Source organism: Pelmatolapia mariae, linkage group LG16_19, assembly GCF_036321145.2.
Source record: "Pelmatolapia mariae isolate MD_Pm_ZW linkage group LG16_19, Pm_UMD_F_2, whole genome shotgun sequence".
In the NCBI taxonomy this organism is placed as follows: Eukaryota; Metazoa; Chordata; class Actinopteri; order Cichliformes; family Cichlidae; genus Pelmatolapia; species Pelmatolapia mariae.
The window spans coordinates 13291918-13319649 of NC_086241.1; the positions used below are offsets into that span (position 1 = coordinate 13291918).

At 39.0% G+C, this 27732-nt stretch overlaps 1 protein-coding gene across 4 annotated transcripts; it reads left to right on the top strand.

Annotated features, from left to right (window-relative positions):
* Positions 1-1281: 1281 nt before the first annotated feature.
* On the top strand, positions 1282-27278 carry vwc2l (von Willebrand factor C domain containing 2 like). Of its 4 annotated transcripts, none has more exons than XM_063499266.1 (5): positions 1282-2250; positions 3046-3555; positions 7362-7475; positions 16386-16515; positions 23457-27278. In XM_063499266.1, the coding sequence occupies exons 2-5, from the start codon at positions 3148-3150 to the stop codon at positions 23606-23608; spliced, it is 804 nt and encodes a 267-aa protein (XP_063355336.1). In that variant the 5' UTR covers positions 1282-2250; positions 3046-3147; the 3' UTR covers positions 23609-27278. The 4 variants fall into 4 exon arrangements, with proteins under 4 accessions (XP_063355336.1, XP_063355337.1, XP_063355338.1 ...); XM_063499267.1 differs by having other exon boundaries at positions 1282-1962; XM_063499268.1 differs by having other exon boundaries at positions 1283-2250; positions 7377-7475.
* Positions 27279-27732: the final 454 nt, after the last annotated feature.

The following is a 27732-nucleotide window of genomic DNA, read 5'->3' on the forward strand; positions in this document are numbered from 1 at the left end:
GGGTTTTGGATGGCTTTGCTGCCTTGGGGACAGGGCAGCTTATAGTCACTGATTCAGCGATTAATTCTGCATCATATCAAAAAGTGCTTCAAGATAATGTGAAGCCATCTGTCCAAGAGTAGAAGTTGGACAGGAAATGGAGCTTTTAGTGTGATAATAATCCTTAGCACTGCAGCAGATCCATTAAGGAATGAATCAAAATGAAAAAATAAAGGGTTATGGAATGGCCCAGGCGAGAAAAAGAATGATTTGAATCCATGTGAAATGTTGCTGGGGAGTATCTGAAATTGGCAAGAAAATCATCAAATATAGTGCAGCTGAAAGAATTTTGCATGGTGGAGTCGTCAGAAATTTCAGCAGGCCGATGTCAGAGACTGGTGGACAATTATGCAAAATACCTACAAGAAGTTATTTCAGCTAAAAGAGGGGCAGTACTAGCTTCTGTGGCCAAGGATATACCTACTTTTTCCTCAAAAGAATATTCTATCTAGCAATATTTTTTCTTGAATAAATATTTGAAATGTCAAAAAGACACAGTGTGAAATGTTTACTTGTACAAATATGTCAGAAAAAGACAACAATTGCCATGGCGTATATTTGCACATGACTTTGTGCCAAGTAAACACCTAAACATACATGCAGATGTCATGTAGGTTATGAAACCCTGCAGTTAAAGTTAATGCATGAAAATATATCTGCAGCAGTATCAGTCAAAAGTATGCTGTTATGTATAGTTAAATGCATTCTGTGAATTAGCCTGATCACATTAGATTTGACCTTCCATTATGTCTGCGGCAGATGTAAATCTATAGTTAAAGTTGAAGAACATAAGTTTTTGACAGTCTCACTCACCCTGAGCACTAACAAGTATTAATTACTCTAAAAAAAAAACATGTCCATTACTCAGAAATTACCATAAATGCATAGTACGTTGCAGCTGACAAGGTGTTTATGAGTCTTTGTGGGAATGTCTAATTAAGTGCTGGTCTTCTAGCTCTTAGTCCTCTACCCTTAGACTGACTGTAGTCAGGCAGTGGCCCCTATAGGCTACCATTTGTAAAACAAAGCTGGTGTTGCTCTGCAAAGCCGTACTGTACTTTTCAGTTAATGTGGTGGTGTTTGGGGGTGGGGGGGCTGAGAAGTCAGACTCCCTTTTGCAGTGCACCATTGAATACAAATAGGTCTCCGTAAACTGCGCTAGAAATGAGTGACTCAGAGAAACATGCTGCGGGTCATGTGTGAAGACACTGTCACGCGCTGGCACACTCGCGCACGCATGGAGACACATATTCACAGGCGTATAATGAGGCAGGCGTGCACATAGGCGCACCCGTTTACAGACAGGGGGAAGGCTCGCACACATATTTAACTGATCTAGCATACCTCCTCAATTTACCAGCTGCTCCTGTCGGAACCAGTCTTGACTAATGACCACCTATTTGATCGTTTTACTTCGTCCCAGCCTTTAACCCTTGCAGTAATGCAGTCATACTTGTCCTCGGATCGTGGGAGGTGAGTGTTGTTGTGACTGTGGTTGGCAGAGGGGATTGGGGGGGGCGCTCCTCTCTGCTCGGCGCAGGACGCAGAAGATAGTCGCTCTCCAAGGTGCTGAAAGTCGGAGCGCTCCCTCGTCAGTCTCGCCTGCTGATGATGAACGTGACCTCGGCCACAAATTCAAAAAATGACTGGCTTCAGCCGCGAATGGGTCGATTTTTTATACTCTTTAACTTCTACCCATGTGGATTTTTTATTTTCCGCACAACTGCTGGATGTATACACACATGTGCAACAAGACTGGCTGCTGCTTTCTAATATTCACCTCCATCGTGGGGAAATACTGAATTGACTCCGGATTCTCAGGGAACGCTATAGAGGATTTCTCGAGCAGTTTCTTTTTTAGTCTCTCTTTCTCTGTCTGTAACGCATGCAGTTGGACTTGAACTGCGATATTGTCTCGAAAAGGTGAGTCCACTGAGGATAATCATGAAGAAGACCTACTTTTACGCGGATGTCTTTTTCTCTGCAAGGGGGAAAAGGGGAGCAAACCTCCAAAAGGCTGTTGTTTAGTTGCTTTTAAGCACATCATCACGACAAGAGGGCGGATTACAGTATCTCGTGGAGACTGGTGATTTCACCCTGTGGATAGAGTGAAGTTTCCAATAGGCAAGGCGACTATTTGTAATCTGTCTCCGCTCTCTGTATTGGGGATCCTACCTTCACACTTAGTGGATATCAGTCTTATTCAAAGCGGTGAGTGAGTTAGAGCTGTCGCTTAATACGCATCATAGAGATATTTATCTTCAGCTATATATTCCCCAACTGTCTGGAGTGTCGATGTGTGTGTTTCCCCTTCCAAACGGTTGACGCATTCTGGGTTAAATCATTGCGCATTTCTCAATATTTGCATGTATCTGCATGGAACATGGTTAATATAATAAGAGGTGGTTACAAGAAACCCAGAATCGGAGAAGTCATTACTATCATTACTGGCCTGGAGGAGAATTGAAAGCGTTAATGCTACCTGTTGTCTCTGAAGCCTCTCATAAAGTTTCAAATTGTAATATCTGTTTCGGTTTTATTTAATGGGGAGAAGACGACCGTGGGGAGCTCACTCCACCCACTTTAGACAATCAGTGTTACAACCCTTCCCTCTGTTGATGGTCGTAGCTGTTGCTGTGATTTTGAAAGAGGAGAATAATTTGCATCTAATGCACCACCACCACACTAACGCATATAGACTGCATGCTTCTTATGTTAGCAAATGTATTTATATTTGTTTTCACCATCCGTGGCTTTAGCTTTATGTGTAAGATATTTTCTTTTGTGACAGAGCAATGATAAAGAATTCCGAATGATCTCTATTGAAACATTGGTGCAGCATATGTGCACCGTAAATAAAAGATACCCATACACAGGCCTAAGCCAAACAAAAAAGAGAAAAAAGGGGGAAAGTATTTAAAAGGTGATTTTGGTTTGTAAGGATGTGCAAACCAGCAGCTGGGGAGTCATCATCCATCATGTCATCTTCTATTTTTTCCACTGCAGCTCATTTCCTTACGTGATGGTGGTGATAATGAAGCCCTGGACAGATCCGGAGAGGATACAGAGAGGCTAAGGATGACATCCACACAGCCGTTTTGAACGTGGATGTCAATGCCGCGGCAAAGGATGGGCCTTCTCCTCTTGACTGCCTTCGTCCCCCTGTTGGCCCTGAGCGCTGTGTCACCGGCCACGGTGGGTAACCCCGAGGATTACGCCGCAGACGAGGCGGAGCGGACCGTCGGTGAGAACATTGTGTTTGATGACTACCGGGGCAAGGGATGCGTGGATGACAGCGGCTTCGTCTACAAACTCGGGGAACGTTTCTATCCGGGACACTCGAACTGCCCGTGTGTGTGCACAGAGGACGGGCCTGTGTGCGACCAACCCGAGTGCCCGAAACTGCATCCAAAGTGCACCAAAGTGGAACACAATGGATGCTGCCCTGAGTGCAAAGAGGTGAAAAACTTTTGCGAGTACCGAGGGAAAACCTATAAAATTCTGGAAGAATTCAAGGTAAGCAATGAGTTAGAAGATTATAATTCAGCCTTAAAAAAAAAACCATCTGTTTACCAGAATCCACTAGAAAAACTCTAGCACTGAACATGAATATTCCACCAACAATCACCACCCTGCATCTTATTTATCTTTATTAAAGACTAACTGATGCTCAAGACTCCAATCCATCTTTCCAGTTCATTTGGTGAAACACAATCAAGTCACACGCAAGTGTAGATGTTATTAAAACAAAACAGGTCTGTGACAATCATATGCATTCACAGCAACACCTCTATGGTCGTGGTAAACTGACAAGTCACTTCAAACATAATGTAAAAACCACCATGTCTCATATTTTTCTTTCCTTTTTAGTCTGTTAACTTGTTGACAGCAATCATCTTTGATCACATTTACTGATGAAAATAACAAAACGTAACACAACAGTGGTGCAGATGTGATCTGGTGGGGCAGTTAGGGTTCGAATTAGTGAGGCTTTGTATTTGGGTTTAGATCAGTCCTTGGCATAATGTGAAAGTAAGCTCAAAATGTGTTTATTGGCCAAGGGCACCAAGATGGCTGCCACCCAGAGTGATGTCATCCTTCTGCCTGCTTCATCAACTGAACATTCATCCAGCATTACCAAACTGACAGATGCTATAACAGTATTTTAATACTGTGATTTGTGGACACTGAGTCATCACTGGCAGCTCCTGTGTCTGTTGAAAAAAAGGTTTCTACCCATCAGACCAGTGTCTCAGTGGTTGTTACAGAGCATGACAGTACTGCCTGATTATAAATGACACTGGGAGCATGACAACTACAGTCTGTGTTTAAATTGTTGCTGCCCATGAGGAAACCTCCTCATTCACATTTCTCACAACTGGATTGAGGCAGTAAGTGACTGAAATATAATATGACATGTCATAGCCAAAACAAGGGTATAGCTCTGCGGTTAATCATAGCATTTGTTCATGTCTATGCAAATGTATCAGTTACCAGTTAAGATAAGTGCATCCATTGCAGTTGTCAGACAAATGCTATAAGCCTCCAATGGTAAAAAGAATTTTTGTGGGCTCCACTTTAGTGATGTAAATTAGCTTTTGAATGACGCAATCAATCAAAAATTCAGTTTTTTAGTCGCTGTACATAATAGCTGTGAGTTTATCCCATTATGGAGTTACCAGTTACACAGTAGAAACTAATGCTAGAGGTATGTTCTCATCATCATCAGTAACATGAAAAACGTTCTCTCAATTTTGTGAACATCTGCCGAAGATGTAAAATAAGACAAAACTAGATAGGCTATTTATTATAACAGATGTACTCTGAAGATAATTCCTGTAGTTAGAATTTTTTTTTTCAAAACCATCTACCAGCATTTGCAGATCAAAAAATCAGAAGACATTAGAAGAAAAAACCTGCAATAGCTCCTTAGACAAGGGTTCTTGTATTCAGATAGGATTTATGACCCCAGCAAATATCTGTGTGACCGGGCCACAGCTGGGGAAACACAAGTTGTTGGTTACCCTTTTAAAGACACATAAAGGGTACTCAAGAGCTAAATGAATAATTGAAAATAGCCTTTCAAAAGCTCAAAAGCATCTTCAAAGCTAACTTTGTCAGTTGTAGTTTGCAGGAGTGGGTGGACTACATGTGTGTGCGTGCGTGTGCTTATACAGTCCAATAAGTCTGACTATTTCTCATAAGGTTTCCCTTTGCAGGGTTAAAAAAATATTGATCTTATGCTGTCAAATATGCAATGGAATGCACAATATCTATGTATCATTAAAACTGTTTTCTAAGATGAAGACTGCATTTGAAAAATGTAAAGTATCGTACATAAAATTAATTTTGTGCATAGCTTTAATTACGCTCTTTGGTAACTTAAAGGAAGTGAATCCAGGTGTGCACACAACAAAGAATATCACATTGTGAAGTGTTTACATTTATAATAACTCTGTAGGTCTGTTTTAGGTATTTGACCCGGTTAAGTACCAGATGATCATCTTTTTGTATTTACAGCAACTTCTAGTGAATATAGACACTACGGTATATTTCCTTTTGTCTTCCTTTTTTGCTTGCTGTCCAAAAATCCAAGAAAACAGGAAGTGTTTCAGAGTAGTTTTACAACAGCTTAAAGGTAAAACAAACAAAGCTCTCTGTAATGTCAGAACATTTTGCATAAGAAAATAATTAGCATGCCACTTGAACGGAAAGAAAAAGAAAAACTGAAGCATACATGGGGCTAAAGAGTGAGTTAAGTCAAGCAGGTGTGTAGACAGGCCATCATAATTAACTTTTCTGCTACAGTTTCTCTGGAAATGCATTTTTTTTTTTTTGGCAAATCACAAGAAATCAAACAGCACAAGGAGGGAAAAAATAGTGTGCTAATGTTTATTCATCAGTTTTTAATGTAAAACCTTTTAGCAGATGTGGGATTCATCTGCATTATCAGCTAGAGGCGCAGAGGCAAATGCATTGGAGTTTATGCCTTTGTTCAGAACTGTTACAATACATCTCTATTAGGTGCCATTCTGTCAACAAATCTGTCAACAATATTGATATACAAATATCCATTCAAAGATTTTAAATATTCAGGTGTTCTCTTGCCATTGTAAACAGAATGACATAAAGATTTCAAATGTTAAAATGAAAAAAAATGATATTGAAAAAATTGAAAAATGTTTTGCATTAGTAGGCAACCACAACTCTTGGTGGCATGAAAGTGACATAGTGTTCCCATTAACAAGGGGTGTGAGAGATTAGCCCATTTGAAACCCATGTACTTAATCTGTAATGATTGGTGTGTTTGCACGTCAGACACAATCAAGCTCCTGCAGCCCCACAGATTTCTGTGATTTTGTAAGGGCTACTTTAAGGGCAAAAGCTTCGCAGTCTGATGTAACATCTGATCTATCAATAGTGCATTGAGGAGCAAGAGAAGGGAAGGACATTTCAATATTACTTCAAGGTGAAGAACAAAATCATTTGTTTTTATAGATTGTCTCAGTAGAAATTGCACTATGGTTCATAATGATCATCTTTTTTTTAAATCCATGCCCACACAAGTAGCAGTGTCTTAGTCCAAATTGTGAAAGTTGAGTTTCTTCAGTAAAGACATGAAAGCCTCAGAACCCCGCAGTGTTAAAGGAAATCAAAGGCCGTCAGTGTCTGATATGCAGACCCCTGTTTAAAGATGCCGACAGGTTAACCTTTGGTTTGGGCCTTGTTGGCATTTCATTTGAGGTGATTGTGCTGCATTGTGTAGAGGTGTGCATTTATATTCAGTAGCAGATGATGGAGAAGAGAAGAGAGAAGAGTCAGTATTTTGGGAAGATAACAAGAGAGATGTGGGCTGTTTAGAGCTTCTCGGAAACTGGGATGTCTGGCTATGAAGAACTGTTTTGTACAGTATACATAATTTGGCTTCCACCAACACTTCATATTTCCACTTTCCTTATGCTGAAAACCTCATTATACTGTAGGCTGATCATTTAGTATATTGCACCTAATGTATGCAATCATGACCATGCAAGTAGTATTGGGCATTCCTTCAACACAAAGCAGCTGACTCCAGCGAAATGTCAGCCTGTCATTTGTGAATCTAATGCTGGCATAACTCGTGCATCAGCAAATTGACAAATAGGTCCAAACTACATTTCCCACTACAGCTCATCCACTTAAAAGTTTTTGCTTGTAGCAACAAAGAATTTAATACTGATACTGTTGATTCAGCTTTAAATTCTTTGTAAAAGTAGATGCAGTAATTTCCAATATCTTGTTTTATTGCCATGTGAGTGAGTCATGCCACTCAACCATAGTAGGTGTTTCACCTACAGGGTTTTCCATCTGATGAGGAAGGGACCAGTCCACCCAGCATGGCTGCCGGTGTGCCTCTGGCCTCAGCGCAGCTGCAATCAAGAACCAGGAGGTATAGGGTGAGTTCAGATCCCAGATCTTCAGGCTAGGGCTGGGATGTGAACTCAGATGTGAAGAATCCCATCCATGCTTCTTATGACCATCCTCCCGCCTAGGGAAGGGATGCAGATTTGACAAAGGTGGGAGGGCTCTAATATGTTCAGTAACAAAGGTACACACAGTGCAAATCAGCCATCAGACTTTGAATGAGTTCTCATTTAAAGACAAACAATTTTAATTTGTGACTAATAGCCTTAATGCTTGAGTTCTGCTCACCTTTCACTTAATCCGCATGAGACAAGTACTATTCAGTGGAGTGCAATTAAGCCCTGTACCAGATTTAAATGTTGAGGAAATCTCATAAATGCATTACTGCAATCAATGTAAATCAAACACTGTGGTTGGACTTTTTTCATGTCTCTGTTTTTTGGTAACTTTTACTTATTATATCTGTACTTTTCTATCACAGCAGTGATGTGGCGAAGTCACAGAAGCATTCTGTGAAAACATGTCTGCAGAGAATTATAATAATTTGTTTAAAATTGTGCACACACACACACACACACAGACTGAGCTGCCCACACAACCACAGTAAGTTGTTGTGCTTTTATCATACCTATGTGAGAAAACATCCATAAAAGCTGTTAAAATTATTGCTCAAATTGATTTTCTTATCCAATTTGCTGGAGGCAACAATAGTCGCAATTAGGGGAAAAAAATTTTTAAGTGCAAACAATTTGACCGCAGAGAATGTCAAACACGTTTTTATGGTTTTGACATATTTTCACTTGCAGAATTGGTGTGCAAGTGTTAGTACTGCATGTTTTTCATCCTCATCCTCAAGTCCTTTCTGTCTATTCTCTGTGTTATTTTATGGCCACTGGTAAAACATTGTTTTGACTTGAACAACAGAGCATGCAGTTTGACTGTCAACTCATTCCTGTCACTGCTTTTAACAGCATGAGTATATTTCCTGTGACCCTATCGTCCAGTCTCAGAGTATTTTGCATTGCCATTTGCCCTGCTGAAGGTTACTTGACTATTCATTGCTTCCCTGCCCTGTCTCTGTTTGTCTCAGTGTGCGAATGAAAAGCATGGCAGTCAATTGACTCTAATAGCCAGCCAGAAAGATGGGGACAACAGGCGTCTTTTCTTCACCAAAACATCTGGCAGCAAGTCTAAATTCGGTACTAGTGCTCCATTTTCTTTTGTAAGTCTGGGCTTAGGCATGACTGATCCTCTTCACGGTAGACCTCACACAAAAGGACGCATTGAAAGCACCAGGCATGGCTGAATACATTGAAGGATTCTCAGCAATGTGTCAAAGGTGCATGAAGAAGTTTTCTTTTCCGATTGCATTTTTAATATACTTTTTCCCGTAAAGCATCTGAACTAGCAGGCTGCATTACAGGCCGATCTGGCAGATTAACCTACAGAGAAATACCACTTTCAAATTAATTTATTTTAAAGGTCAGTTGTGATAGTGAATAAAAACTGCTGTCTCTCATAGCCACAATCTCCAGTCTGTACTTTAATACAACTTGTTACATCTAGAAACACCTAGGGATTAAATACATGCACATATATTATAGTAAGAACCCAGTTCCCTCTTCTGTGTCATTTTTTGGATGATTTCTTGTTCAAAAATATTTATTCACATTTGTGTCGCGTTTGTACCTACCCGCTCATGTTATTCATTGTTTTTATTATACATGATTTCATGCAAGTTTCTGTCTGAATGGATTTCAAGTAGCTCCTCTACAGCATCTACTCTGGTATCTGTACCAACTGAGCTTTTTCAGCAATTAAGAATGAGTCCACTTTTATTTCTGCCTGCTCAAGCTCTGCTGCATTCTGGTTGCAGTTCCTCCCATCTTATCAGTGACGTTAAAGGAGGAGAAAACAATGGCATTTATCAGGACTCCTGCTTGTAACTTCCACTTTCATTTTAGCATATCATGCAACAACCACCCACATTGACCTGAGAGACAAATTATGTGAAAGACATTGTTGGAAAAACTAGATAAAGTATTTATGTGCCACAGTGGAAACGCATTCCTACAATCTTCTGTGGAGCTGTTGAATCCACTTTTCAGGCTCACAGCTTCACTTCAGGATTAGCTAGTGCTACAATCAAGTCTATAACTGTGAAACATAAGGTTCTCCCCAGGGTTTATCCCTAAAACTTTATTGTTTCGTCGTGAATATGTGTCATATTACATTATATCTGAATTGATTATCTAAATGGATCTGTTCTCATTTTAAAACGCACAATGAGATTCATATGTTTTGTTTTGGTTTAGATTGGATTTGGGGGGGGGGGGGGGGGGGGGGGGGGGGGTTGGTCAATGATAATGAAAAAAAAATCTATCAGTTAAGATTTGGTTTTTCATACTTGGATTAAAATCATTTACAGTCTGTGACTACAAAAAAGTTGTATTTCGTCCCTTGAGATGTTCTGCCTGGCCTTTGCTGCTTGTTCTCGGTTCTTTCTCCCTCCAGGTTTGTCTTCAGTAACTGAAAGGCATGCTCTATTAGGTTGGGATCAGGTGACGGGCTTTGCCGTTGAAGAATACCCCATTTCTTTGAGAAAGCGCCTAGGCTGCCTGTGGAGGATGTTTTAGGTCAAAAGCCAAATGCTGCAAAAAAAACATCCTATTTGTTTTGTAGCATTTGGCTGAATCTGAGCAGAGAGTAAAGCCCTGTAAACTTCAAGATTCATCCTACTATCAGTACTTCTATCAGCAGTCACATCATCGATAAACAGTAGTGGCCCGGTTCTGGTGGCAGCCATAGATGTGCATACCATGCTATAACATTACTTCTACCAGATAAAGTGGTATGCTACAGCTGTTTCTCATCCTTGTGCATACTTTTCTATTCCTATCATTCCAGTAAAAGTTCATCTTGATTTCATCCATCCAGAGACCCTTTTTTTGTCAGAAATGTGAAGGCTCTGTCAGAAGTGTCCAAGGCACAGACTAATCTGGCCTTCATGTTCTTTGCACCACATTTAATCAAATCAAATCAAATCAAAATTTATTTATATAGCACATATTAAAAACAACAAAGTTGACCATAGTGCTTCACAGTCAGTAAAAGCATGAGACAATTAAAACAAAACAATAAAAACAGGACAGGAAACAATAGGTGACAACACAACAAGCCAGATAACAGCCAACTAGTTAGAATCAAAAGCCAAAGTAAAAAGATAGGTTAACCTATTGTAAACCTACAATATGAATGTGTCTCTTGAAGTTTTAGACAACAATGCACCTACCTCCCTGATAGTGTTCTTGCTTGGCTAAATGTTGTAAAGGATTTTTCCTAAACAAAAAAAAGCGGACTTTGGTGTTGTTGAGCTGGTCAGTGCATTCCTTCATTTTAAGAATGTCCTAGCATGTTGATTTGGCCACATCTGAAGTTTTTGATATCTGTCTAATAAGTAGAGGTCGGTGGATTGATCCAATATCAGTAGTTTTGGTATTGGATTGATGCTTTGTTTCTACGCTCTAAGCTCAGCAGAATTTTATTTTTATTTTTTATTTTTGGAAATGAAAAAATATGCCTCAAACATGCACTATGAAAAATGCCTGAACATTTTTGTGTTGACTGTCACATCTATTTCATTTATAGCCTGTGGCACATTTAAACAACAGAAGATGACCAAAAGTGCTTTAGAGACTAGCACATTTAAATTCCAGCTCTCCGAAAAAACAGACTGAAAAGTTGGGGTTTTTTTTGTTGTATTAACTAATTACTGTGGAAAGTAATCCCAAATTATAGTAATCACAAATTTGTACAGAATATGCAAATTATTGATGATTCATTTTATAAATCATGACACACTGCTCTCCTCTACGTAAGGCGCCTTTGCAGGTCAAAAGCATCAGTATTAGTATTCGTAGCTGCAATACTATCCCAATTTACTTGGTATCAGATCAATACCAAAATTTGCAGTATCGCACAACACTACTAATAGGCTTATTTTGGTTTTTCAGTCTAATGATGACCTTTACTTCTACTGGCATCTCTTTGCATGTCATATTGAGAATTCCAGTGGATAGATGCAAGTTTAACACTCGGAATAAACTCCTTAATCGGCTTAACTTGTCATGGAATAACGAGGGAACATGCTTCACCTGGACTTGAAACTGCTTGTCCATCAACTGATTCAATACTTTTGCACCTGGGGGACTACAGTGGGGGAAATATTTTTTGATGCTGTGCTGAATTTATAAATTCCCTCACTTACAAAGAAAGGAACAGCCTATTTTACACAGTAGTTTCATTTTAATGGAGAGACAGAATATTATCTTGAAAAACATAAAAGTTATGAACTGATTTGCATGTCATTACTTGAAAGTACTTGAAGTAATTGATCCCCTAAAACCCAGCCAGAATTTTGGCTCTCACAGATTGCCTGTGGGCCCATAGATTACAGTCAATCAGGCAGTTTATCAGTTACAGATAGTACTGATCTCAATACTTTATGTGTATAAAGCACATGACAAGTTGTCCACAGAATCACTCAATTTTCTGTCCACACAACAAATTTCTTTCAGTCTAACATCTCCACCACTGTGAGCAAGACCAAAGAGCTGCCAAAGGATCTCAGGGACAAAACTGTAGACCAGAACAAGGCTATCATGAAATACAATACCATTTGCGAGAAGCTTGATGAGAAGGTGACAACTGCTGGTGCAGTTAATTGGAAATGGAAGAAATGTAAAATGGCCAACATCTGGAGCTTGTGCAAGATCTTGGCTCCTGGGGTGAGGATAATCATGAGAAAGGTGATGGATCAGCCCAAAACTACACAGTAGAAGCTTGTTCATGATCTGAAGGCAGTTAGGACCACAGTAACCAAAAACTCCATTGGTAACACACTGGTCCCATTGCTCAAGAAGGCACTTCTTGTGTTTGCCAGTGAATATTTAAATGATTAAGAGAAGGCTTGGGAGAAAGTGCTGTGGTCAGATAAAACCAAAAATCTAGCTATCTGGCATCAACTCAATCCACTGTGTTTAGAGGAAGAGAAATGCTGAGTATAAAGAAAAGAAGACCATCCCCATACAGACATTATGGGCCTTTGGGCCTGTTTTTCTGCTAAGGATACAGGATGACTTAAACATACTGAGGGACTAATGGACAGAATCATGGACCATGGCTCAAAACATACAAGGCATACAAGGCTACAAAAGAGTGTCTAGGAAGAAGTGCATCAATTTCATGGAGTCTCCAGACCTCAATCCTATTGAAAATCTGTGGAGGGAACTGAAACCTCCAAAAGTTGATTCTGTTCATCTGGACGTAGCGTTTTGTGGGAGAAACATTTCGTCACACATTTGTCACCTCCCAGCCCATTGTTCCTTCACTGGGCTGGTTTCAGTCATTATGCAAATGTACTGTTTATAAGATTGGGGAAACCTGCAGTCAGCTGAGACTGAAGAAGTCACTTGAATGAGTGACGAAACGTTTCCCCCACAAAACGCTACGTCCAGATGAACAGAATCAACTTTTGGAGATTTACTTACCTGGATGATTGAGCATGCATCAAGACGCGGGAACTGAAACTTTGAGTTGCAAAGCAGCACCCAAGAAACCTAAAGGATTTCGCGAATTTCTGGAAAAATCTCTCTTGAGCGAACCTGGTGACCAACTACAAGAGATGTCTTACTCCTGTGCTTGCCAGGGAAGGTTATTCCATCAAGTACTAAGTCATGTATTGTTTGGAGATCAAGCACTAATTTCACTCAATGACCTGGAAATCATTTTATAACCTCTTTTGTTTTTTTCTGCATTATTGGTTAATATTCTGTCTCTCCATTAAAATGAAATCACCATAAACTCATTGAATTAAAGTAAGAAAATCTGCGCTTCAGTTGCATCCAAATATAAAATCCGCACTAGTGCGTTACAGAGGCAAAGTTACAATAATGGTGTTAGTGTCCAAATAAATATGAACACAACTGCATACTGTCTGCAAAGCAAGTAATTTACATAATTAATAACTTCAATGAGTGTGGTCAGATTAAGAGCATTTTTTTGTATGGCACTTGAATTGAGTTATAAAATCACTAAAACATGATAATGGTATAGTAACCAAAATATTTATTTGAGCAAGAGAGAATTTTACTTGCTCATATAATGTATATCATCATATTTTACTTTTTGTTTGTTTGTTTCTTTTCACTGGAATTCTACTCAAACAATTTTTATCCTGTGTGTTGTCTCTGGGTACTTGGAGACACAGTTCTGCATGTTAAGTTAATTAGTGATTCTAAATATACTGTAGCTGTGGATGTGAACATAAATGGTTGTCTGCATCTCTTTGTTAGCTTTGTAATGGACTGTTTATTGTGCTCCTCACCCAGTGTCAGCTGGCAAAGGCTCGAGTCATCAGCAGCCCTAGTTAGATAAACAGTTTAAAACAAAGGATGGATAGATATCATGTCAGCTGGATTCTGTAGGCCCCATTAAATTTCAGTATGTGATGGTGCAAAGCTATATATTCACACAGGACAGCACAATGCCATGATGTATAAATAGATGCAAAATACTATAATATGGTGATATTTTTTTTTCAAGATCTAAACACTTTTGGCAGTACACTATAGCTGAGTACATCTGCAGAAGCGCTGCCATGTTCCTGTTTTTATATTTCCTCTGTATTTTGAATGCGGTTATCTGTGCCCACAAACGTTGAGCATCAGTTTGGTTTTACATGCCAGATATGTCAGAAGTTTAGATCTCTGCTTGATGTCTTGGGACTTTCTTTCAAAAGCATCCCATCATTTCTTTTAAGTCTGATCATTTTAGCTAGTTTGATAAGTTTATTCAAGGGGTTTTAACATTTTCTGGGCCATGTTTATGCACCACATCCACGCATAATATTCATTTGGAATATTCTCTTCTAAACATTGTAATAAACCCATGGAATGTAGTTCATTATTGCAAACTAATCTCGCTTTAATATCCCCAATGAAACATATTACCCAATATAATCTTGATTTAACCTAAGCTTCTTCTGTTGCCAGTGTTTTTGCATTTTTATTCAAGTCATAAATGTGATGGACTACAGAGCTACATCGGCGTTAAATATTTAATCAGTCTTCTCATAGTAATATGTTAGAGATAAAGACTTTGATATTTGTCATGATTTACAGCATTATTCTTATATTGCAAATGCATATAAGAAATTAGTGATGATTTTCATCTACATTCATCAGAATTACAGCATATGTAATGCAAAGTTATCAGATGTTCTATCGTGAGGAGAGAAAGTTTAATAAGAGGAAGTAACATTTTAGATTTTTTTTTATCCATTTATTTATTTTGCATTGATTCAGAGAACTCTTTCTACATGGTCTTGGGAATAGCTACAATCAGTAATTGGATTGTATTTATTTTACACAGTTTCCCCTATATCTCTTAATGTGCATACTGACTCCCATAAACTTCAATAAAAACAAAAGGAGTTTTGACACTTTTATTATGTGTCACTTAATGCGATCTGCCCAGAAGAGATGGTAAAAGTAACACATATACATCTTGAAATACCTTAGCCCTTTCACCTATCTCTGCACAAAAATAAACTGTGGAGCCGCTGTTGTCGTGGCTATAAATCCATATATTTTGGGAACAAATGCAGCTCAGATATTTGATGACACAGTTCCAAAGTACTATATTAATCATTTAAAGAAATCAGAAAAAAAATGAATCTGTTATAATGACTTAAGCGCTGGCATGAACTGGTTAGCTTAGCATACTATAAAAAATGGAAAAAGTCCATCCAAAGAAAATAAAATGTACCTACCTCTGCCTACATATTAGCCTACACTGTAAATTTTCCATTGTATAGAGACATCCCATTAAGCAAACCCACACCAGTGGGAAAAACGATGTATAAATAGACAGCTGTGGATCTCCTTTTTTTAATGCATGAAAGTTAATTATATTTGCTGGAAAAAAAAAATATATATTGCAAGTTGGAATGCAACACTTGACCAACAGGGTAAAGACCCATGAACTAATCATTTAAAAGCTGCCACCACAGAGTTCATGGGAAATTCTGTGGTAGCAAATTAAAGGATGAGGGTGTAATTGATATGTTATGAATTAAAATTATTGACTGCTGCAATAAGTGAAATTTCATCCTTCAAATGAATAAATCATGAAGATTATAATCATAATGTGAAGCTTATTGTTTACGTTGCACTGGCTGCTGTCGACATAGATCAGCTTTCCCACCAAAAAAGTTAAGACCAAAGAAGGGGTTATCAAATATCAAATATTATTACTGTCTAAGCCCGACACCAAACTGCAGATACAGCAGTGCAGAGTCACACTCAAAAGGCTGTTTACTATGATGAGCAAAAAGAAAATCTAATATGATGAACAGCTGACCTTTTGTGATTTGGAAACAGTTTGTATTTTTCCACTCCATGAAATTGCATTACAGTTCATTTTCCGGTCAAGAGACTTTGTAAAGATAGAGTCAAGTATGAGGCAGCTGCACAGGGAGCTGCATAGTAGCTACTGATTTACATGTTGCAGAGGTGGTGAGATAAGTCTCTGAACTGTTTCCTGAGGCAGGCCACAGCAGAATGCAGCAAAACATTAAATATCATGAACATTACTTTATAGACTCCCTTAGTTATTTCTAGAGATTTTGTTGTAAGCCAGCAGTAGTATAGGCTGTTTTTGTTAAGGCAAAAGTATCCTAATAAAACTGGGGATGTGAATAATTTATTAACCTGTGTCTTTGTTTATCACAACACATTTTTTTCACGCATCTGAAACTATTAAGAATGTGCATATGAGAAAAACACAAGCATGCATGGACATGCACACACACATACACACAAGGTGAAAGCTACTGAGTCATCTAACCCAGATTCCCTGTCTCTTTCCTCCTCTGCCCACAGCCGTCACCCTGTGAGTGGTGCCGCTGCGAACCAAATAATGAAGTGCATTGTGTGGTGTCCGATTGCGCCGTCCCAGAGTGTGTCAACCCTGTGTACGAGCCAGAGCAATGCTGCCCCATCTGTAAAAACGGTAAACACTCATCTCCTCTGAAAGTCAATTCAGATTCCTTAGAAGTCATTAAATTTTCATTAAACCAATGACAGCAAGTTTATCGGTGGTATCACCATTTGATGGCCGTGCCTTTAGATCAGGATGAGGATGTAATTGATGTTTTATGAATTAAAATTATTACCTTGGGCCCGTTGGACACTAATGAGCAGTACTAGTTTTAATTATAAATGACACACTAAGCAGAGTAAACATTAGCCCATTGATTAAAGGGATGGTAGGAGGGACTAATGGGTCCTCAGAGAGCCTTTTATTTCCCAGTGCCCTGGAGCCCTTGTCACACACAACCAATCCCTAAATTAGAATTATAGGATTCCAATGGTTCATTGACTATTTACAAGGCGAGGTGAGAGATTTCCCTTTGCCAGCACCAGTCCTGAGGGACAGATGGAGCTTTATGAGTAAAGTACAGTAAGTGCACTTTTGCAGTGTGAACCTGGCGTAATATCAAATTCAAAGTCTAAACTTGACGTTGCATTCACTAAACAAAATGTTTTTGCATTCTTGTTGAACTTAAATGACAAACTAATGAAAAAAGAAAGTGTATAACTAGATATGTATATATTTAACTGCTGCTTACCTACAGGTTAAAAGTAAAGGGAATTGAACTTAGTTGGAGGCAGATGCTAAATGCCCGCAGTGGCACAACTACAAACATTTTCTTCCTTGTATTTTTTATTTCTCACCATTGCTTGTTTTCTTCTGTTTCAACACATAAACACACATAGTGTGACACACACACACACACACACACACACAGTAACAAGGCTACAGAAGCTGCTAGGAGAGAACTAATCCAGGCTGACAGGACACAGTGACACCCTTGGCATTTCAGTGGTAGGCCTGCTGTTTCTAGGTTACCCAAGGGTTCCTCATCAGGCTCTGGAACCAGATAAATCTTTACGGGAGTGGATAGCTGAGGGCTGCGAAGAGAGGACAATGAACGAATGCTATTTAGCTCTCATTTTTGGCCAAGGGACAATGAAAAGCAGACACCCAAATGTCCTCAGTTCAGTTACATATAGTCAGAGAGACAGATATTTGTGTTTTTCTTTACCCGTTACAGGTTTTAGTTTTAAATAAAAATACAGTTATAGAAATCATTGCACTTCAAACAGGGGCAAAAATTGTGCAACTAGGATGTGCAGTTAGGTTCAACGGCACAATTTATGTAGTTGTGCCTCAGGACACCATCACAGTGGAATTTATTGAAGTGAAGTGCAAACTTTCAGCCTTAATTCAAGGGATTTTACATAAGTATTGCAATAACTGGTTAGGAATTACAGCCATTTTAATACATAATCAACCCCCCATTTTTAGAAGCTCAAAATTAATTGGACAATTCACTAACCAGCAGTTTCATGGCCAGGTGAGTCCTGCCCCCTTGTTACTTCATGGCAGTTAAAGAATACTTATTATCTGAAGCTGATTTAAAGCATTTGATTTTAATTTTATAGCTTTTCCCCACTATATTTAAATACGAGCCCCAAAGAAATATCAGTACAAGTGAAGGAGGCTAACATTAGGCTGAAAAACCAAAATAAACATATCAGAGAAAGACAGAGACAGAAAGAGCAAAACCGTTAGGAGGGTCCAAATCACCAATCTGATAAATTATTACACATAAATGAATTCACTGGCCAGCTCAGCAACACCAAAAGGCCTGAAAGACCACAGAAGACATTTATAGTGTATGATCACACAATTATTTCTGTGGTTAAGAAAGAACAACACAACACAAGATCACAAGATCATTGTCAAGGTGTACAAGTTTAACTTATACTAAAATTATCGCAAGAGAAAAGCATGGAGAGAAACAGCCAATGATCTGAAGCCGACCACATATTATGGCATGAACCCATATGGCTGCCATTAGAACCAGGAGACAAGCATTTATTGATAATGTCACTGCTGATTGAAGCAGAATTAATTCTGAAGTGTACAGGACTATACTATTTTGCCAAATGCTGCAAATAATTGGACAGCACTTTATAGTACAAATGGATAATTATCCAAAGCAAACTGCAAAAGCAATCCAATAGTTTTCTCAAAGCAAAGAAATCAGGTATTTTATCAGTCACGTGATCACAATCCAATAGCCCATGTTATGCAGTTGTTAAATGCATAACTGAAATGAGAGAGACCTATAAACAAGTAGCATCTAAAAGTATTTGAGGTAAAAGTCCACAGCACAAAAACCCCCCACAGCACAGCACATAACATCAAATGCACAGACTCTATATTTTTATGTGGTTGGCATTTAAATCTAGCTTTAAACAGGGAGGTCTACGGGTCATCATAGTTCAACTGTAATCTGGTTTACCAAAGGTCATATGTGATCATCATCTCTTTTACTTTGTAGCACTGCTTGCTGACTTAGAATGCAAATTATATTTAAAGGATGCGTGAAGTAAATATCAGTGAGACTAAACTGTGATGATATGAGCCCATTCACAGCAACAGTTTGAACTCTCAGTTAGACATACTTTGAGGCAGCAGTAAGCAGAAAGCAGCATATTTAATAAGATGTTGACATCATCAGAATATATAATGTGCTGGGTCATAGAAGCAGGTCCTGACCTCATCTGATAGACATATTATCCCAGCTGAAGCCACTTAGCTTTAACATGGGTCACTTTTAAGTTTAGATCAACAAGCCAGCTTTGTTTTAATTGAGTAGTTATTATAATTAGAGAGTTTCTATGCTTATGGCTGTATGAAGTTCTAGGTATAATGTTTATCATCTATACAAGTTAGACTGGATGACAACCAGTCGTTGTGTAAACAAATGCTAATTACCACTAAAGACAAAGTACATCTGAGAACAATAGGTCATATGAACAGGACTAAAGCATGACTGCTGTGCCTGGAAGGCATTATTGTCCTCCAGCAAGCCACATAATTGTAAGCTGACTAATGGCTCTAGGATTTTGGACAGACAGGTCATGTTGACTGTAGGCAGGGATGAATCTGATTACCTTGAAATTTCCTTAGTTACTAAATACAGATCCCGTGGAATTTTAATAATATTAAATTGATCCACTGGAATATCACAAAAACATGATGTGACTCCAAAATGAAAAACTGGAAACACTGCACCTTATTCTCTTTAAACATAAAGAATCAGTGTTAATAAAATGCATTTTGCAAGTTCAGCATTTGCTGTCAAATTACATTCCCTTTAGAAACATGTCTACAATATCCAGCTTTTTGATGTGTTATTTATTTTTATTGCTGCTTTCTTTTTTCTTTAATCCAAACATTATGCAGAGGGCTTTGGTCTTATAATACAAAAAGGATTTTATCTTTTTTATATAGGTTTACTTTATTGTGGCATAAATGATTAGGAGAGGCATAAATATAATATTTTATGAATGCAAACAATACTAAATAATACTCTTCTTAACAATATAACAGTGTGAGATTTATATGGGACCAGCTTTAATCTTTATAAAAACAATCTTCTTACTGAACAAGCAAAACTCTCCAGGTAAATGCTAGTGTAAGTATACTACAGTAGCTTGTCATGGTAAAGCTTTGGGTTAACTTTGTGTATAAAACCTGCACATCCTGCTAAAATACTTTAAAGGGAAGAAAGTCACAGAAAGCACAGTGAGAACATTTTCTTTAAACTGTACTTAAATGCTTGAAAGTACTTGAAAAAGATTATCTCTGTTATCTATCAACATGTTTACATTCACCACTTTTTAACTCCCTCAGAGATTTAGAAGGTAAATGGAAATTAATACTGAACAGATATACATTTGAAAGGTTTATTTAATTTAATTACAATGTAACACTAAGGTTACATAAAAAAACAAACCATCTCAACAGTCTCTGAAAATGAGTAATGCTTATTTCACAGATTACAAGACAACTGAATTTAATTAAATGGCCCTTGATAAGGCTTTATACAATTCTTAATACAATTTTGTTTGACTGTATCTCCATACACCACATTTACAATTCCAGCTCAGGTAAAAGGTCCAGATTAACCTATTCTAGTGAAAGAAAGGTTTTAGGGTTGCTTTGTAAACAGAATTGTGCAGCGATGACCTAATTGCCAGTGGCTAAAATGTTACTGAGGAATATTTGACTCATTTAGTCCAATTAGTCACTGATTTAGTGAGTTTAAATGGAGCTATATGTGGGTACACAGTGAAAAACAAGATTAATCACCCATGTTCCAGTGGCTTAACTACATTTCAGGCTTTAAAAAAAGCTACTTTGAACTAAACTGATATGACCTTGATATCTGGATGTCTTTCAGCTCACAAATCAGCGAATCAGTGCTTATGGTTGCCAAACTTTTGTCAGAGCTTTCTATTATTAGGCTGTAGCTTTTCAGCTTGGCACCTTTTTGGTGTTCCTTCCTGAAAACACCAGCAGAGAGGAAGAGGCAGCACAATAGAATAGTCAGCCAGTGGCAGTGCTCATTTCTGAGCTCCACATTCATTGAGCCCATCTGATTCAGCTCTAATCTTTATCATGAATTATATAGGCTACTGTAAATTAATCAGGGAATATGTAATTATGTAATTCTCAAAAAGAAATGAGTAGTATCCTGAAAATGGCTAATGGTTCCTCAGTATAACAAGATTAAACCAACTACAGATCTGCCACTTCTTATCTGTCAGAATGCCGTCATTGTGGTCTTTTAACAGACATATCATAGAGGAGCAGTGCCATGGAGCTGGATACGGTTCAGGAACATATTCGCTTTGACATATTCTCTGAACAAGCTGCAGTTTACATTGTAATCCTTAGGCAGTAGTCAGAGAAAGTATGATGTGCTGAGACAGTTTTGACACAGGACAAACATTTTCTGACTTCACCAGATTTTATTGGCCACGAATTGATCACATGCTCGGACGAGTGACCGCACACCCTTCACATGGTGACAGGAAGCTCAGACTGTGTCCTTGCGTCTCCCTATCTATCGGGCTATAAACAATCACACTTGGCAGCAGCACGGGTCACCCTCCTCCCTCATCAACCTCTGCCGAGTTTGTCCTGTGACCTGTGCCAGCTGTCCAGAGGCAGATCATTGCGAGTTAAGACTTGGCAAGTGCTCTCTATGTCTAAGATCAGATCCCATGCTCTTTTCTTTTTTTTTTTCTTTTTCTTTCTTTCTTTTTTTTAAATAGAGCATAGGACCCATCTATGCTAAGGCAAAGGATGGGGGTAGCAGGTAGCCAGCAGCTCCCTTTGTCAATGTCACATGGAAATTTATGGCTTCCTGCATCTTTTATTTCTCGTACAAGCACTGCCTGGAATTAAACCTAATTCCTTCGATGCATAAAGCAAGAATTTGTAAAATATTGGGAGTTGTCCCTCTGTAGACCATTCCAGCATTTTTACCCTTGAGGTAAGGTTAAACTCATGCTCTTGAAGATTTAAAAAGTCAGTGTTCCCTGTGTCATGCTGCGAGTCAGCGTGACGTTTTAAATATTTAACCACAATCCTGATCTTTAGCTAACCTTAATCTAATGCCCTGAGTTACTTTTCCATAAAGCATTAACAAGCCTTTTTTAAAAAAAAAAAAAGGAAAACAGAGGTGTTACTAATAATATTACTGATGGCCACATTGTTCCTGAAAGCCGTGACAGTGAGACGATGAGCCAGCATGCACAAATGCAGGACCTTGAAATTGAAGCTGATAAATGAAATTCACTCTTTATTTATTTTATTACTGATACCTGTGCTTGTGTGTTAAAATGTAGGTGTGAAAAAGGCTCAAATTGTGTGACAGGTGAGAAATTCTACAGTGTACCAGAAATGTACCTCTGATCTTTAGGTTGACTATCTTGACACATTTACGTTGCTATCATTAAGCTACCAGACCCTAAATCATATTCACAGGACACCAAGATGTTTCGTGAATATCAGGCGTGAAAGCTACTGTGTCTTCAAGAGTTATGGGACATATGAGTTTTTATGACTGCTCGTAGAGGAGTCTTGAATCTGGCAGGTTTTACAGAGCCGAACACTGAGAGCGATCCAAAGTCACCGTCACACCAATTGAGCTGCTGATTGCTTCATTTTAAATGATTAAAACTAGGATGAACTCATAGCACCTTCTGGCTCTCCTGTCTCTAGAGGTAGAGAAAGAGATGCACTACCTCAAATATCTCTGAGGCAAAGAGAAAAACAAATTAGATGTAATAATTTCAGGTGGTAATACAGATAAATCTTACAAATGTAATACCGTTCTTTGGCGTCCTGGAAAACAGATCCTAAAATTTACCCAGGATAATCTGTCTATCTGGTGAGATTATTAGAAACGCCGGTGTAAGGTGTTCTAGTCGTACACAGCATGTTTTAGAATTAAAGGAATCCTATCAACATCCACACAAGTAAATCCTACAGTGTTTAACGGATAAATCAGATGTCAAAATTAATCTGAGTTCTTTATTGGTTTGACAGTCAGCGTGTGTGAATGCGTGGAATGAAGCTGTGTAAGGAATTGCTAAGGAGTTCTGTGGCCTTTTCATACAGACCGAAGTGATTAACACCATCCTCCCTACTGCCTCTAAAAGCAGCTTTCTCTCTCTTCCTCTGTCTCTCTCTGTACTCCAGCCTCTCTGTACTGCCAAGCCAGCGCCTGGCAGGCTTCTCTGCTTGCGGCGCATTAGGATGCAAAGCGCTCCATGTCGAGGGAGAAGGGGAGACTAACAAAAGCGCTTTAGTGTTGCAAAAACAAGCCCATCGGTGCATGCCCGTGAAAAGATCTGTACGTCTGCTCTGACTCCCCTAACTCCCTGCAGCTCTCTGCATCACTCCACCACCCCACTGCAAAGAGAAGCTCTCAGGAGAGACACATCCATTTCTTGTCGTTCTCATTCCCTCTTCTTCTGTCTCTCTCTTCCCTTCCTTTCCTTCCCTCCCTTCCCATGCGGCAGGTCCAAATTGCTTTGCTGGAACAACGATCATCCCGGCTGGAATTGAAGTAAAGGTGGACGACTGCACCATCTGCCGCTGCCACAACGGAGACTGGTGGAAGCCGGCGCAGTGCTTGCGGCGAGAATGCCTCAACGGCCAGTCATTGTCATAGACGGACTCCTATGGGGATGGTAGAAAAGCTCAGGCAAGGCTCTGCCTACTGTGCCATTTTGTATGATTGACAGGGCAGGAGCACAATTCCTATAAATCCTGAGACAGCATACAGTAGGATCGAAGAGGTGATCTCGCAGGCTTCACACAAATGTAGCCAGCGAGAAGAAGATGGAACTTGTCTCAGCTGTTTCCACACTCCGATTTTAATGGTCCTATATATTTTCAGAAGTTGACTTGCTTGACTTGCTGCTCTCACACACACACAAAAAAAGTTTCCTAGCTCCCTGAACTCTTTCCTAACCATTGACAATGTTGAATTGCTCAAATTGATTTCTGTACGTATGTCATCAGCTTGTTGTGCGTGCCAGTCACAATCACACAGGTGTTCCAGCAGAACAAACCGTAAGCACACTTAGCAGCGCTTCTTCTGGCATACAAGGATTAGCACTGATGAAAACACGGCAAAGATGTGCTTGAGTTACACGAATTCACTCTAAGAGCTTGTTTACAAGATGTGCATCACACATAAATGTCTGCCTCTTCATGAGACTTTATCGCTGCGGCAGGAGCTCGCTCCTAACATACATGATGCAACTTGCAACTGTCATATACCATTAACAGCTATGGAACCTCAAAGGCTGATTTTATTGATTAACACACCATGGTTTTGAGTCATGTCTCACAAGCAGGATAAGTTTGTACCACCTGGAGCTGTGGGGGAATGAAATGTAGTTTTTCAAAAAAGAAAAAGAAACCTGCATCCCTGAGAAGAGCCATGTTGCATCAACCCCCCCCCCCCCCAAAAAAAAACAACAACAACAACAACAGCAACTTTGGGCAACCCCTTCCAGTTCAATTGGCTTTATTGTTTTCTCTCAGAGGTCCATATCCTCCAAAATATTCCCACTAACTAACTGCTTGAACTTGTTATCAAAGCAATTTGCGAGCCAGTAGCAGCCTGCTTTAATTTTCCTTAATCAAGGAGTATTCTGTGATAAATCATCCAGCTGGGTGCTTGGCGCTGCTGCAGCCTGCATGCTAGGCACATTCAGTGAGAACCAACAGACAAAAGGCGGGAACGTGCATATGTCTAAGTGTTTTTAAGCAGCATTCACAAGCATATTGTTCACTTGAGTATGTACAAGCACACCATTCATAAACAAACTTGGGCATAGCATGATACACACAGCTAAATTATATCGCTCGTTTAGCTCATGTAATACATTTTCAGTTCCTACTCTTCTCGATATGTTGAAATGGCTCAGGCGGTGTGGTGGAGCCACAGCCATGGCTATAATATAAAGACAAGCTAATGTATTGCTTTGACATTTTTTTTTTCATATCAGAGTGGTCCTCAAGCAGTCCAGTCTGAAAGAAGAAAAACAAAAAGCACCCAAGCAGTGCCCAAAACACGATGTTTTTGAAATGATAAATACAAGTCATTAATTCAAAGGTGAATTTCCGTAAGCTAATGCCATTCATCACTAGAATTTTTTCCATTTCCAGAAAATCCGTTCCCGTTAACCTTTTAGACCCTATTCCTGGGCGGTGATGGATGAGCTGCTTAATAGCAGCTCCCAGCACTCTGTAATGAGACAGAAATGAACATAGGATAAAGACCAATGACTAAAGAGGTGCATTACCTTAAAAGGAACTAAAACTAATTTTAGAGGAATCTCATAGTCTGCAGAGTTGCTGGTTGCAGTATATGGGTGATGAAGAAATCTCCGAGTTGGAAGATCTGCAAGGCTCAGTCTTAGGTGGAACAAAGGAGCTTGGTTCATTTTTATCAGCAAGTTACAGTGATGTAGTATGTTTCAGACGACCTAATCTATCTGGTCTGAGGTCTGAAGGCTCATAAAACAAAAATGACATGAATGGTTTATCAGTCACAGCCTCAGTGCTCCACACATTTTAGAATTATTAAACGAGCTTCATTCATCTTAATTAAGTTAAATGCCACATAATTTTTCAACCTACACATGCATCCCCCCAAAAATGAGAGTTGCTCGGATATTTTGGGTCGCAACAAAGAAAGACTAAAGTGAACGTGCCAGCTGACAAGGCTCAAAGGCATTGCTGCCACCACAGATGCCTTATTGCTACTGTTCCAGATAAGATTCACAAAGCATGGCCTTTGGCATCATACAGTATGAACAGCCGACTGCTTCAAGTGCTACTTTGTTTCACTTCTGTGTGCAGTGGTTACTGCTCTGTTTTACCCCAAACTATTTATTGTCTTATCCTACGACATTCCAGAAACAGTCAGCAGGGTGAATAAAAGAACAAGGACGAGTGCAGTTCAATCACAGCTAAAAGTGCAGAACTGAACCCAGAGATGGCTCTAAAAATATACCGTCACTTGATAGTGGTAAAGAGAGAAGCTCAAGGAAGAAACTAAAGAAGGAACTTGATCTCTGTAGAAAAGTGACATTGTAAGTCATTGTACTGGTTGTTCTAATACGGATTCCTCCAATGCTTCTTATCAAACTAAACTGGGTGAGCTGCGGCTCCTCATTTTTATGATGTTTCAAGCTGCTTTCATCACCTGAGTTTGAAAGTTGGAACAAAGAGAGTGAAAGGGTTGTCAACAAAAAGCTGAAAAGTTAAAAGGTGTGATCCAGAGTGCTAGTGAAAAGAGGGCATGGGAGATATGACATCAAATAGAAAATCATGCATTCTAAGTTGGTCGTAAAGTTAAAGAAAAACCGTGAAAGAATTTAGTTTCACTGCACCAGAGCTCGCAAGCAGAAATGTGCTGGCGCATACTTTGCATTTTAAATAACAAGCAAGATGGATTTGAAACCACACAGATCATCCCGAAATCTTGCCTACGTTGTCATTTGAAAGAATAGGCTGTCTGCTAAAAACACAAAGTGGTACTGTGGCACACATCCACTCTACACCGCACGTGAGAGTGGCATCCAAACCAGACGAAATTACATTTCTCCTTCCAAACACATGAAGCTGCAAGGTTTCCAGGACAGATTAGCTGCACACTCTGTCTTTCTTCATCTCCTGCCAAAAAACTTGAGTCTCTATGTATGTCTGTGAAGGTTTATTCAAATGACCCCAATGTCTCCTCCCTCTTGTCATTAAAACCACAGGCTTGTACATGGGCATTTTTGTAAAGGTGCATCATTTGCTTTTTTCCATGAGACACCGACTTACTGTAGCTGGAAACAATGAAAGATTGTTTTATCTATTATTTTTTTTCCCCATTTGTAATTTTTTTTCAGCAACAAAACTGTTACATAAAGTGTGCCTGAAAAACAACACAAAGTATCGGTAGAGAAAGAGAGAAACACTGTTATTATACAATCAATTGTATTATTTTTTTGGTGCACCGAGGGTCTGTTCACGTGGGGCTCAAATATGGGATAGTACAATTTCTATAACAAATTGTAATTTTATGTTTAAATAAAGTTGATTGTATGTGAATTCATGCTCACTCGGGTTCACCCTAAACCGCAAAGCAAAGAGTCCAGTTTTCAAATAGTTAAACAACCCTTGGTGCTCCACATGTTGTACATATGTAAATATCTTCAAACATAATGTGTTTCCTGAAATCTGAGGTGGAGTAAAAAAAAAAAAAAGAAAAAAAAAAGAAAAGGAAAATGAGAAATAAGAAATGTGTATTATTCATCAAGACGAAAATATTTTGTTAAATAGAATTCAAAAGAAGTGTTATTCGGCAAAAAGTGAGTGTGGATTTCTTTTTTTCCTTAATCCTTTTTACATTCTTTGGAGACGTTTCTTGACACAAAATCACTTAGGATGGCATGAAAACACAACATGAACTTCTAAAAAAACAAAAACAAATGTGCATTTCTCCTCTGCAAAAAGCACAGCACAGCATTTTTTGGTTCTTAAATCAATGACAGGTGCAAATTCAATATAAGCCAAGAGGATGCTGCAGGACAACTCTGTTTAAATTCAGGCACATGCGCTTAAAAAGAGGGACACAGACAAACTCTTAGTAATGGTGTATATAAACAGAGCATTTCAGAATAAATGCTAGCACAATATTTTCCTGGCTCGTGGTCATGTGAGGGGTAGAATAAGAAGATACTGGTGCTTAATGGTTTTGTAATGCTCCCCAAGTTCAAGGGCATTACTCAC

Bases quoted from the DNA above. Each gene is read 5' to 3' on its own strand.
- vwc2l (XM_063499266.1), top strand. From the start codon at position 3,148: ATGTCAATGCCGCGGCAAAGGATGGGCCTTCTCCTCTTGACTGCCTTC. The intron at 7,476-16,385 runs GTGAGTTCAGAT...CTCTGCCCACAG, and splicing joins CAAGAACCAGGAGGTATAGG to CCGTCACCCTGTGAGTGGTG. The intron at 16,516-23,456 runs GTAAACACTCAT...CCCATGCGGCAG, and splicing joins CTGCCCCATCTGTAAAAACG to GTCCAAATTGCTTTGCTGGA.